This window comes from Neltuma alba, unplaced genomic scaffold (assembly GCF_004799145.2).
Source record: "Neltuma alba isolate B1F8T4 unplaced genomic scaffold, ASM479914v2 tig00004911_pilon, whole genome shotgun sequence".
Classification (NCBI taxonomy): Eukaryota; Viridiplantae; Streptophyta; class Magnoliopsida; order Fabales; family Fabaceae; genus Neltuma; species Neltuma alba.
In genome coordinates this window covers 83,444-97,963 of record NW_021633906.1, presented here as the reverse complement: position 1 = coordinate 97,963, position 14,520 = coordinate 83,444, and the positions used below count along the sequence as shown (strand labels likewise).

At 32.0% G+C, this 14,520-nt stretch overlaps 2 protein-coding genes across 2 annotated transcripts; both read right to left on the bottom strand.

Annotated features, from left to right (window-relative positions):
• Window positions 1–1,056: 1,056 nt before the first annotated feature.
• Window positions 1,057–8,897, bottom strand: LOC114746135 (disease resistance protein SUMM2-like). Its single transcript, XM_028934322.1, has 5 exons — window positions 8,850–8,897; window positions 5,841–8,603; window positions 3,418–4,017; window positions 1,300–1,334; window positions 1,057–1,102 (listed from the first exon to the last, which is right to left on the bottom strand). The coding sequence occupies exons 1-5, from the start codon at window positions 8,895–8,897 to the stop codon at window positions 1,057–1,059; spliced, it is 3,492 nt and encodes a 1,163-aa protein (XP_028790155.1).
• A 3,699-nt stretch (window positions 8,898–12,596) lies between these two features.
• Window positions 12,597–14,516, bottom strand: LOC114746134 (disease resistance protein SUMM2-like). The gene is made up of 2 exons (XM_028934321.1): window positions 13,667–14,516; window positions 12,597–12,946 (listed from the first exon to the last, which is right to left on the bottom strand). The coding sequence occupies exons 1-2, from the start codon at window positions 14,514–14,516 to the stop codon at window positions 12,597–12,599; spliced, it is 1,200 nt and encodes a 399-aa protein (XP_028790154.1).
• Between the last annotated feature and the right edge of the window lie 4 nt (window positions 14,517–14,520).

Here is a 14,520-nt window from a genome sequence, read left to right as displayed (position 1 = left end):
GTGGAAATCTCAAACAAACCTCAACAATAAAATTTCAAATCAATTCCTAGCTTAATTTCTTTAATCCTCAAAACAGCCACCAAATTAAATTCTAAGTTCAATCATTTAATATCTAAAACTTCCCATTATATTCATTATACAACTATACTCTTAACTCTCTCCTAACACCTTTTACAATACTCTCAAAATGCCTTTAAACCAGAACTTTGAAATCTTATATCAAACTAGCTTCAATTGAAATACCAATACTTCATCTATTCACTTCCCAATCACTCTTAATCTTTTCTTCAAGTTCTAGTTATAGATAGGCCTTAATAACATTCTCAACAACTTTATTAACACCCAAATTCCTAGCTATCATTTAACTCCCAAAAATGCTCAATTACTTTCTCAATCTGGAGCTACCAGATTTCTATATATCTCCAATCAACACACACACACGCGCGCGCGCGTAACAAACATATATAAATATATCAATTATGTTTTAATCACTCCTTCCATTAACCCCACAGCCTAACCTCCTCGTGAAAAACAATTTCAGATTCAACATTCTCCATCCCCAACTTCCACGGTCAGCACACACACAACAATCAAATTCATTCTTAATCTCTTTACAACTTAAACACCTAAAACCATTATTACACCAAACAATTCAAGCCTATCATCCTATTTTGATTCTCCTCTACTCTTTCCCATAAGCATCTTACACAACTTAACAAATCTGGAAATTTTTTCCAGATTAACATACTTCCAATTAAATTCACATTATCCTAAACCCAATATCTAGCACATATATAGAACAGGGTAATCAACCCCTAACGTCTAATTAAATTAACGTTTCAGATTCAAATGCCAAGCACCCCACGGCACATGCATATATCTATATATATAAGAAACATCCTTCTCTTTAAAATTCTATACATCAAACCTGCATTTAATCCTTATTTCAATGTTTGTCCGTCCCATTTTCTTTTAAGGAGGTTAGACAATTCAGCTCCAAAATTCCTATAGCCGCAACAAACATATGCATGTGTACATTTATATATCATTTTCCAATCATCCCATGGAACCCGAGTGACCCATAAGGCTAGCAACAAAGTCCCTGTTTCAAGCAACAAAAACAGAGTAACTGTAAATGCACTTGAACAATCAAAATCTTATAGTTCAATCTCAAAATCCCGAAGCTTTGAATCAAAGAGCTAATCTTCCCCTGTTTTCGACGAACAAAACAGAGCAAAGCAGCGCATGCAACCAGTCACACATGCAAACCACTTCACGCTTATACCTCTCATTTCTTACCTTCCTATAACTGAACCCGACACGCACGCACAAAGCTTCGAAACATAGCATACACATGCAACTTCAGGATCCAACGGCAACAGCAAGAAGGAAGACATGCAAGCTTAAAAACTAACTTCATACACTTCAGTCTTGCCATAGCACATAAACTCACCGAACCTCCTATCCTTTCCATCACTTTCTCTCACTACCCTTCTGTCTCTCTCTCCCCAAGCACGCCATAACCACGGAGCAAACCCAGTAAAGAAGAGTGGAAGAATGATTAGGAAGCTCACCTTGACCGATCAATCGGTTTGCATGTATGGTTAGGGTCTCCGATCACTTCGCCGGCCACTCACTCTCTCCTCCGTCTTCCTCTCACTTTCTCTCTTCTTTCTCTGCTTGATCGATATAGAGTGAAGAAAGGAAGAAGCTGCCGCCAGGTTAATGAAATGGGGAGAGCAGAAATGACCATTACACCCTTCAATAAACTTTTGTTTTCACTTTCATCCTTTCTATGTTTTTCTGAACTTAGAGAATAAACACAGAAATTATTCCACCATGTTTTATATGGATTTTCCTTATCCATTAGCTTCTTTGTCCCATGAAATAATGTCCATAAAAAGTTCGGGTCAAAAATAATCTCCTGCCTATTTTTCTTGAATTGTGGAAGAAAATAGCCCTTAAATCCAGAAATTAATCCTTAACCCATTTTAAGGATTTTATGCCTCAAATAAATTCTCTACATCATAAGATAATTTCCCTAAAATTTTCTAGTTAATTAGAAACCTCTAAGTATTTTTCCATAATTTTCAGAGAAAATAAACCATTTTTCTCTTAAAATTATCTATTAAAATTATTTAAGCCATTTTTGGGAAATACCTTTTCCAAAATGTCTCTAAACCCTAAAAATCATTATTCCATAATTTTCCCCCTTTATTTGGCAAATAAATAATTTTAATAAATTTTTTCTCTTTTCTACTCATCTTAAATCATAAAATTCGGGGTGTTACACCCATTCCATTTAAAACTTTGCTAATTAAAATTTAAGTAAGATGACTAAAATATAATAACACTTTTCAATTTAAAATGTTTAATTTATTGCCTTTTGTAGTATTCAAATTCAATTGTCCAACGTAAGAACAAACATTGGAATTTGTAAAACATTTGCAATTTGGTCCATATGTTTTATTTAATATTAATTTGATCCATGCATATTTCAGTGAGTTGATGACATCTCCTGATTGACAAATCTTCCAACAAAATAGTTGATGCAGTGGATAAAGTTGACGCTAATGTAAACTCTCGCGAACAATACAAAAGTTTCATTTTTATAATATTTTTTAATGACTGAATCAAGAGGCTTTGGGCGGCAAGAAATAATAGAGCTCTATTTATGGATGGATGTAATTGCTACAGGCCAATAAATAAATAAAATCTGTGCGATAATATAAGAGGTCTCTGATTTTCGTCAACCTTAATTCACTTTTTCCTCATGTTAATCATTTTTTCCAACCTAATTTATCTAACTTATAAATCCATACGTATCTACTGTTATACAAGAATATTTTATGAAGACCAGATCATATTTATTGGAATTATGCTATTTATTTAGCTTCTTTAATCTACTTAAATTAGTTAGTTAAGTAACTGTTACTAAAATGATTGAAGGAGTAGTATATTAACTAGATTAATTTGAAATAAAATTTAGTTTGATTTTTCATTTTAAAAATTGTACTCTAAACCATCATAATCACGCGTCTTCATCATAAATATATCACTATACATCAATCCAACAAAAAGGTGAGTATTTTGAAAGTTGAGTTTATTTCAAAAATAAATTTACAAGACCTCTCACAATGGTCTATTCAATCTTTGTTTTCAAGAAAAATAATCTAGCCTCTCGAATTATTTTGTCCCACTTTAATATATACTGTCTCGACAAGCAGTTAATCTAAAAGCATAACAGAGTTACTTGACCGCAAAAAAACAAAAGGAGCTTAACATATAAAGACCTTCATAAATAATTTCGTTTTTTTTTCCATCACAAAAATAATTTCATTTTAATCAAATACGCCACTTCTAGTTAACATGATCAAAACATAACAAACCTTATGTTCAAAGTTAAAAAGAATGTACCTCTGTAGTTGTCCAATCCACCATGTCATTATCAGTGAAAGATTTAATGCCGCAATTCCACATCCGAACATTCTTAAGAGATGACAGCGCCAATTTATAATTTTTGGAACAAACGCTGTTCATCTTTGGTGCATCATCGATGGAGAGGATCTCCAAAGCAGGAAGATCAAAATGCAACTCATTATTTTGATTCTGAGCGGATGAATTTTGGTTCCCAACAACATATATTAGTTTAGGCACTTCCGCTGTAGTCAAAGACTTCAATTTTTGAAGACCACCGGATATTGCTGATTGAAATAAAAATTCCAATTCCCTGCAATCCTCAATTTCCAGATTCTCCAGTGTTGGGAAAATGGAACAGTAATTATTATTATCAACTTGAGCATCTCCCTCATGCGTTGTGATGCACTTCAGTTTATGACATTCACTGATTGTCAAACTTTCCAACGCAATTGTTGAGGCTGCAATGGATAGTGTTGACAGTGATATTAAGTTCCCACATTCCCATAGTTCTATTTCCCTTGCATTCTTCAATGATTGCACCAAAAGGCTTTGAGCTACGTGGGATGGAAAAACTCCACATACGGATGGATCTAATTCCTATAAACACAAATCTCTGGAAAGTTATATTTATAGCCAAGAAAATAAATCAATCTTATTCCAAAACAAACAATGTATAAAATTTAAATATACATTAGTACATAATAAATAAAAATATTTTAAACAAGACATCAATCGCTAAAATAAATCATTCTTATTCCAAAAGCAAACAATCAATAAAATTTAAAGATGCAATAATTTTTATGCAGTGATATACAACAAATAATATCAAAGCGTAACCATGGATCAAAATAATAATATCCTTTCATTTTTTTCAAGTATATTTTTTATGCAAAACTAGTCGAACGCTTTATTAGTTCTATTACCGCATTCGATATATCTTATACTCTGTTGACAAAATTTTGATTACAATGATTCAAATACAATAAAATTTTTAATTTAAAATGTTCATTGCCCGTGTGGTATTCAAATTCAACTGTCCAAACAAACATTGGAATCCGTAAAATATTTGCGATAAATCATTCTTATTCCAAAGTAAACAATATGTAAAATTTGAATATAGTACATACATAGTAAATCAAATTAAAATATTTTTAACATAAAAATAATTAATAAAATAAGCCATTCTTATTACAAAACAAATAATCGGTAAAGTAATTGCAATTTGATCCATATTTCTTAACTAATATTAATTTGGTCCAAACAGTTTCACTGAATAGATAATTAAATTATCCTCAGATATAAGTCAAATAATTAAACATAAATGACCTCAAAATGTTAAATAAATTGAACGCGGCGTTATAATTAATATTAGTATGAGAAGCAGTAGTTAACGAAAGAACACAGTCCATTTACGATATGAGCTAGGTGGGAAGGAAAAACTCCACATGTGGATGGATCTAATCCCTGTAAACACAAATCTTTAGGGAGTTATCGCCAAGAAAATAAATCAATCTTATTCCAAAACAAACAATATATAAAATTTAGATATACATTAATACATGATAAATAAAAATATTTTAAACAAAACATCAATCGGTAAAATAAATCATTCGTATTCCAAGATTAAACAATCAATAAAATTTAAAGATGCAGTAATTTTTATGCAGTAATACACAACGAATAATATCAAAGCGTGGCTATGAATCAAAATAATAACATCCTTTCATTTTTTTTTCAAATATTTTTTTATGCAAAACTAGAGGAATGCTTTATAAATTCTGTGACCGCATTCAGTACATTTTATAATGTGTTAATAAAATTTTGAGTAAAATGATCCCAATACAATAAAACTTTTTAATTTAAAATGTTTATTGCTTGTGTGGTATTCAAATTCATCTGTCTAAGACACATTGGAATCTGTAAAATATTTGCAATAAATCGTTCTTATTCCAAAATAAATAATCAGTAAAGTATTTGCAATTTGATCTATATGTCTTAACTAATATTAATTGGCTCCATGCAGTGTCATTGCATAAATAGTTAAATTATCCTCATATATTTGGTACTCGAATCTTGAAAGATATTCCATTTAACATTTTGAAATCGTTGAGATCAAATTAATGGTAATTAAAACATCAACAAATTAATTGAAACTTTGAGAACTAAAAGTTCTATTGTTTTTTCAAATAAATAGGGAGCCAAATAACGTTTTTCTGAAAATAATTGTTATTTTGTTCGAAGTCATTTTTGGTAACAAATGTTAATATCACCCCTAAAAGGTTAGTACTTCACACTACTTTTGAATGATATGTCATAACAAGGATCACAATAGATATTCGATTTTAACACTCAGGCCTTATTCTATTTCATTGTAAGGCAAGAGACAGTTGAACAAAAATAGTGAGGCAAGTGTAGCATACCAGTGGGATTGTGTGGTCATGCGGTTTTTGTTCAGAAACGGTAATTTTGGCATCTTCACTGGCGGGCCTCGATTTATTGAGAGAACAACATGCTTGAACCCAAGAGAAAGCACGTCTGGCAGGACTTTGATTTGTGTTGTTGGAATTGTGTCTTGAATGCGGAGGTGATGGCTTTTGCATTGATGAACCCATGAGTTGGTGATATTCTTTGCACATTCCAATGAAACTTGGTGCTCCAGAAAGTTCCAGCTCTTTCAGTGAGGGAAGCATGGCATCTTCCCCTTCTTGGAACTTATCAAATATGTATTCCAGCCGCCAACACCAACATATACTTAACGTTTCCAGAGATGCAAGACCTCCAGCGAATAGGATTGGCAATATTATCCTTAATTTGCTGCACCGTTCAATTTGGAGTATTTTCAATTTTGGGAACAATGCTTCCTGGTAGCTCTTTTGATTACTGTCACCATCTTCCCTCACTATGATGCATTCCAATGCACTACAGTCCCTAATTGTTAATTTTTCCAATTTCATCAGACTTTGTGCAGTGGATGGTTGGAAAACTGACGCCAACATTGGACAATCTTCCAATTCCATGGACTTAAGATGACACAAGTTGTAGTTGCCATTAGAAAATAAGCTCTTCAGTCTATGACACTCCTTCAACTTCATAATCTCTAATTGCTCCAAGAAGCCAGATGGTGGAGGACCCCGAAATAAATCTTCAACACCTACTTTAGAGAGCTGCAGTCCAACCAGATTACAGAAAGCAGCCACACCAAAATAATCATGATCGTTAGTATCTATGAGGCACTCCATGGTAGGACATGAGCTCAAATCAAGAACAATCAAATCATTCATCATGCCTCCCTTGTCTATTGCAACAATATCAAGGATAAGATTTTTGCATATTCTTTGTGCATCCTCTCCTTCCAAGATAAGAAGTTCAGCTCTTCTGACAAGTTGTTTAAATGTTGCCTCTGAGACTAAATGACTTAATTGATCATCTATTTGAATGCATCTTGACATGGAACCATAATACTTCTCAAAATGATTTGAAAAGTCCTTAGATGATATACGATATCTATGTAATGTAAGAGGAGATTCTTTATGAGATATTGCATCTTTTTCTTCATTCTCACACTCATTACCAACAAAAGTTAACTCTTCTAACTGAGTGCATCTTTCAATCACTTCAAAAGGATTGTTCTTCTTGATTTTACATCCTTCAACCTCTAATGATCTCAACTTCTTGAGTTCCCAAAATTCTCTTGGTAATTCAATGATTGAACAATTCATAAACCAAAGAGTATTGAGACTTAACAAGTTTCCTAAGGCAGAGATGTCACCTAAATCCAAATCCCTAAGAATGAGTGTTCGAATGTCCTTCAATGGTTGGAGTGAATTTATCAACAATAGAGCTGAAGTTCTTATGCAAAAATTATTACGTAAAACCAAAACTTTGAGCCTCATCATCTCTTTGGATAATGTATCCAAGACATTCAACGTCTTTAAACCATTGAAAAATATTACTAGAACCTCCAATTTATTTCCATCAAACTTAGTAGGAAAATCATTATTATTCCAGAACAGCAAATATCTCAAATTCTCTTTTATAGGCATTTTCAAATCTATGAAAGACTGAATATCTTTGACTCCAATCCGCAAAGCTACTTCACGAACCAAATCATGCATCTTTACATATTCATCTTCCCCATGCAACAATAAAGAGCAATCTATGAGTTCCATTATAGCTCCATGCACTTCAGTTCTTGCTAAATGGTATATGTCATTTTCCCCAGAAGAACTCAACCCTGTACCAATTTTGGTTAAAACTTGTATAGGAACTTGGTAATCTTCTGGGAACAAAGAACATATAAGAAAGAGCTCTTTGGCTTTTTCATTTTTCAAGTTGTCGTAGCTTAACTTGAAGCAATTATAAGCCTCTTTCAATTCCTGATCAACAACATGATCTTCCAAGGTTTTCAAAGCATCCTTCCAAACTGTTGCTGGTTGATTTTTTAATGCTCTAGCTACTCCTACAATTGCAACTGGTATTCCTCCACAATGCTCCACAATTTTTTCTGGCATACCCTTCAAACCACGAGAGGAATTATTTAATTTGGCATGTGCTTCAAAAAGGTTCAATGCCTCTTTGTTGTTTAACATGCATAGTTCAATCACTCGGCATCCCATTTCTATACAAACCTGTGAACTACGTGTGGTTATCAATAAATTACAGCCCTTGTGGCCAGATGGAATCCCCAAATTTTCTATCAAATCAAACTTTTCCCATACATCATCTAGTATTATAAGCAATTTTTTGTCCATTTTTGTGATTTTGGAAAATATTGTACTTGAGAGTTCTTCTTCCTTCACTTCCTCTAAACTCAAATCTAAACCTTTTGCAAGTTCACCACAAATCTTTTTGAAATCAGGAGGCTTGGAGACAATAAGAAATATGAACTTGTCAATTGATTTAGATTCTTTTAGTTTGTAACCCACTTCTTTTGCCATTGAAGTTTTGCCTGCTCCACCGATCCCTTGTAATCCAATTGTATTGCTATTATCATCCTGTAATGCTTCCAAAAGATCTTGGAACTTTAACTCTCTACTCTCGAAATGAATGTAATCTTGTGGAGAAAGGTGTCTTATGTCTGATACATTTGCTCGACCAGCTACTATATTGGAATTACATCTTCCCAATAATTCTTGAATATGCTGAGTCTTCTCTGCTAACTCCTTTCCTCTTCGATATTGCCACTAGCAATTAGGACACCAACCAAAAAAGAATTTCTTCTTTATTTTAGTATCTATATTGATGATGTCATCTGCTTCATGTTCCCATTGCTGTGCTTCATACTTAAAACTAAAAACACCTCTCCCTTTCTGAAACTTTCTCTTCACATCCTGGTGCTTTGCAGCTAGTATTTTCTTTCTTCGATCAAATTCTTTAACATAACTATTGAAACAACATAAATGTTTAGCTTCATTTTTTACAAGATTCACCAAACTCTGGACTTCATTCTTTGCAGGGTCAAGCAAGCAGCTCTCCATCTAACATGGATACAAGCTAATTATAGTCCGTCTATGACTATGATACTAATTGGGATTTCAATCATCAAATCAATACCCCATCCCCCCAAATAATTAAATCAGAAAGATGCTGCTCTGATGACTTAATATCTTAAAAAATGAAAATTAAAAGTGTTGAAAAGTTGTGAATTAATTTGCGTCACAGTATGATCTTCATGAAAAGGAAAACATACAAACGAAAAATGTCATGAAAGCAAATGGCTCAAAGTGCTCTGTCATTAACAATTTGGGACCCTTTATCTTAAATTGCAAAAATGATATTGAAATATCAATTTTAAAATCAACTAAAATTTCTAAAATTTACTGTCCTTAACAATAATTTATACGAGCATTTTTTTTATTTCAAGACGCATGTTTATGAGCAAAGTAATTCATTCACCAGCATTTAAGAAATAACGAAGCCATTATTAGGACCCTTGTTAGTTAAGGCAAATTGATGATGACCAAGCATATACTGACCACTTTTTCAGATGTATGAACAATGTTTGATGATGCAAGCTTTGCTGGATTCACCAAAAACAAGATAAGCACCCAAAAAAAAAAAGAAGAGTCCTGCCAATTTAACATAATTCAGAATACCATATGTGATTTAATTAGTTCCAAACTGTTAACGTTAATGCATATATTGACCCAGAAAAAAGGTATATATAAGTGACAAAATTACAAATCATCATCAAAAAATTAAAAACATAAATATTAAATATAAATAACACAAGAAAATGGGGGAACACAATATTAAAAAGAAGCTGAATAGTTAGAATATTTACTTTTTCTTGTTTTTTTTTTTTTTGGGGTTGCGGAACTGGGTTATGCAGCCCAAACAAGAAACTAACACAGCTAATTAAATAATTTTTTTAACTTTTTAAAAATTTTCAAATTAGTTAACTAAATGTTATATTAAAAACTGAAGATAGTATTGTCATTGTACGTCAAATGTATGTGACGCTTGTAACAACGATGACTCTTTGATGATTTTAGGACTTTGAGCAATAACTTTTTATTGCTATAAAATTCAATTTTTTTAGTGACATGACTAAGAAAATTCTATGAAATTGAATCAAATGTGGGGTTGCCAAGCCAGCTTCAAAGTACTACTCCGGTCCTAAATATAAGACTTATTTTGTAGTGTAAATTACATTACAAAATGAGTCTAATATTTAGGACTAGAGGAAGTAGTTCTTATGAGTAAAATGAGTCATTGATGCTTGGAGATGTTAGTAGGGTCGTCAGAGCTAGATATTAATTTAAAAATTTAAAACCCCATGAAATTAGAAGCTTAAAATTACTTTTAATATTCTAAAATATATATACATTGAAATATTTTTATGTTTTTGATATTCATCCCTAGGCTTGGGTAAAACTTCAACCAGCAAAGAAGTGATTATGGTTTTGCTCACAAGTGGAGAAATTCTATTGGAGTGCTCTAATGCTTCTATCCTAATTGATAAACAAAAATATGATTTAGATTTCTTAAAAAAATCTAAAACATATAAAATTTTAAAAAAATATATGTTGTTTCTTTAGTAATTACGTGATAGACTTTACCGTTATATTAACTTACAAATATTTAAAACTATATAGACCATAAATATCAATATTTTTATAACGCGCACTACATGTGTACACAAACTAAATTTTCCCGGTCTAACGCTGTCATGCCTGGCAAATGTGTAACCGAATTTCTAGTGTCATGGATTATTTGTGTTAGTATATCATCTTTTTTATCTCAAAAAAGCATTTACTAAAAAATTGGAAATGAAATTTTCAAACAAGGTTTTCTTTAACTTTATTGAATTGTCTTAATAGTATTATGTGTATGTTACACATAACAGAACGAACAAAATTAAGATGATCATATATCCTAACCCTTCTTTTTTTCTGTTTTCTTTTGGCAGAAGAAAGCAATTGATGAACTCAAAAATGAGAATATATAGAGTTATGCACCCACAAATTAACAAGTTTCAGAATATTGTATTACTTTTTTTTCCGGTTAGGTACTTCTTTTTTTAAAAAAAAATTGGACCACGCAATACCATATATGTGTGTATAAGGAAAATAGTAATAAAAACATATAAACACAATATAAAAATAACAGAAAGAAACCCAATCAAATAAAAATGCATCCTTACCTTTTTTTTTTTTTTTTAAAGATTTCAGTGTCCGACCAGGAGAAAATAAAAGAGATTCTCAAACCAGAACACAAGAATGCAAATCCTGTCAACAAGAAATATGTGAAAGCTTTAGTTACGAGAGAAATAATATTAATAAAAAATGTGCAATAAGCATGAGATTAAAGTGATCACCAATTATTTCATTCACGTAATCACAAGCAACATACATTTCTTTTTTTTTAATGGTGTTTTTTTAATAATGGGCAAAGAATTTGCATTTCGCAAGTCTCTCTTTTCAGAAACTTTCAATTATTTATAAATGAAAATATTTGAATTATAATATAAATACCAATAGGCCAAAAGATTATAAATATCAATGTGCAAAAATCATAATGTACATTTACCATTTCTTTTAGATCATTTTAATAGCAATAAAGAGAATACTGAATGGCATACAAATTTCAATAGGAACTAAAAAGAAGGAAAATATGACCTTTTGGCTTTTGACCATGCAAAACTATTATTATTAAGAAATTATCTAAGAATTGATGAAGAGAAAAATAAAAACATAGGAGTAGCAAAACGACAAAATACTACTGATTTTACAAATCTTAGAATGCCATATATATATAATTTATATAAAAAATCTGAAAAGTTACCAAATCACCATTAAAGAGCTCAATGAAACCGTAAATCAATAAACTAATAGAAATGAAACATACAAATAAAAGAAAACACATACACTGTTACTTTTTTTTTTTTTTTTTGCTCTGGGGATTTCAACCCACAGAGAAGTCTCCTTTTTGTTTTTCGTTTTTTGTTTTTTGTTTTTTTTGTTTTGCCTGGAATGTTAAAGAAGACGATTATTAAAGAGAAATGAAAGAGATTTGGATAATAAGATGATAATGCAAGTACATATATAGTTAAGCAGAAGTATAAACTTCTACAGCAAGAGATGAATGGTTACAATATAATATCCCCAACTAGATTTAATTACAATATCAATCTCCTTATTACTATTACTATTACTATTACTATTACTATTATTATTATTAGAGTAAAATGCTCTTACCAACCTTCTATTTTGTCTTAGTTATTATTAAAGTCCAAATGCCTCACTTTGTTAAAAATATTTTTTATTTAAAGAGGCAAAGGTGCAAATGTAGCCATAAACTCACACCCAATGTGCACCAAAGTACTATATACTTCAAGAAGAAAAAGAAGATGGTCTTATGAAACACAAAACATCGGAATAAGAAAAAATCACTACAAGTACTAATAGTTTCCATGGTCTTTTATGAGGTTTTCTATACTTCTTCATCCTTGGCTTTTCTTCTTTCTTGCTTTATTATCACTTTGTTATAGACACTCCAAAACAACACAGTACAATAGCATAGAGGTCATAATTCAAATGCTAACTAGAGCAAGGGCTAGCCCCCTTAAAGGGCCAAGAGTCTAAAAGAGTCGGCCTTTTAAAACCTGCATATCTTAAAATTATCTTATTATGAAGGTCAAACTCTTAGGCATGTGGGCTGAGGGCTTAAAAAGGCTAGGCCTTTAGTCTATGACACTCCTTCAACTTCATAATATCTAATTGCTCCAAAAAGCCAGATGGTAGAGGACCCTGACATAAATCTTCAACACCTACTTTAGAGAGATGTATTCCGACCAGATTAGAAAAAGCAGCGACACCAGAATAATCATGATCTTTAGTTTCTATGGAGCACTCCATGGTAGGACATGAGCTCAAATCAAGAACAATCAAATCATTCATCATGCCTCCCTTGCCTATTGCAACAATATCAAGGATAAGATTTTTGCATATTCTTTGTGCATCCTCTCCTTCCAAGACAAGAAGTTCAGCTCTTCTGACAAGTTGCTTAAATGTTGCCTCTGAGACTAAATGATTTAATTGATCATCTATTCAAATGCATCTTGACATGTAACCATACTTCTCAAAATGATTTGACAAGTCCTCAGATGATATACTTTATCTATGTAATGTAAGAGGAGATCTATTTTGAGAAATTGCTTCATTGTCACACCTATTGGCAACAAAAGTTAACTCTTCTAACTGTGAGCATCTCTCAATCACTTCAAAAGGATTATTCTTTTCAATTTTGCATCCTTTTTAACTCCAACAATCTCAACTTGTTTAGTTTCAAAAATTTGCTGGGTAATTTATTGATTGAACAATTATAAAACCAAATAGTCCTTAGACTCAACAAGTTTCCTATGAAAACAGAGATATCACCTAAATCCAAATTCTTAAGAATGAATGCTGGAATGTCCTTCAATGGTTGGAGTGAATTCATTAATGATAGAGGTGGAGTTCTTTTGAAATACTTATTAAATAAAACCAAAACTTTGAGCCTCATCATTTCCTTAAAGAATATATCCAAGACATTCAACTCCTTTGAGCCATTTAAAAATATTACTAGAACCTCCAATTCATTTCCATCAAATTCATCAGGAAAATCAACAATATTCCAAAACAGCAAATATCTCAAATTCTCTTTTATAGGCATTTTCAAATCTCTTGAGATTGAATATCTCTGTCTCCTATCAATAAAACCACTTCACAAACCAAATCATGCATCTTTACACATTCATCCTTACCATGCAACAATGAAGAGGAATCTATGAGTTCCGTTATAGCTCCATGCACTTTACTTCTTTTTAAATGATAGTTGTCATTTTCTTTGAAAAGCCCTAATCCTAAACAGATTTTCATTAAGAGTTCTATAGGAATTTCACAATACTTGGGGGACAAAGAAGATATCAAAAGGAGCTCTTTGGCCCTTTGATTTTCCAAGTTATCATAGCTTAGCTTGAGGCATTTATAAGCCTCTTTCAAATTTTGATCAACACCATGGTCTTCCAAGGTTTTCAAAGCATCCTTCCAAACTGAGGTAGGCTGATTTTTCAACACTCTTGCTATTGCTACAATTCCAACTAATACTCCTCCACAATGCTTCACAATTTTTTGTGGCATGCCCTTCAAACCATAAGAGGAACTATTACTAGCAGCATGTGTTTCAAAAAGACTCAATGCCTCTTCATCCATCACCTTCTGTAGTTCAATCGTTTGGCATCCCATTTCTGTGCAAACTCGTAAATTACGACTAGTTATCAATAACTTATAGCCCTTGTATTGATGTTTAGATGGAATCCCCAAGTTTCTTATCAAATCAAACTTTTCCCACACATCATCTAGTATTATAAGCAGCTTTTCATCCATTTTAATGATTCTGGACCATATTATATTTGAGAGTTCTTCTTCATTCACTTCCTCTAACTTCAAATCTAAACCTTTTGCAAGTTCATCATGAGTCTTTTTAAAATCAGGAGGCTTGGAGACAATGAGAAAGATGAATTTGTCAATCGAGTTAGATTCTTTTAGTTTATGAGCCACTTCTTTTGCAATTGAAGTTTTGCCTGCTCCCCCTATCCCTTGCAATCCAATCATATTG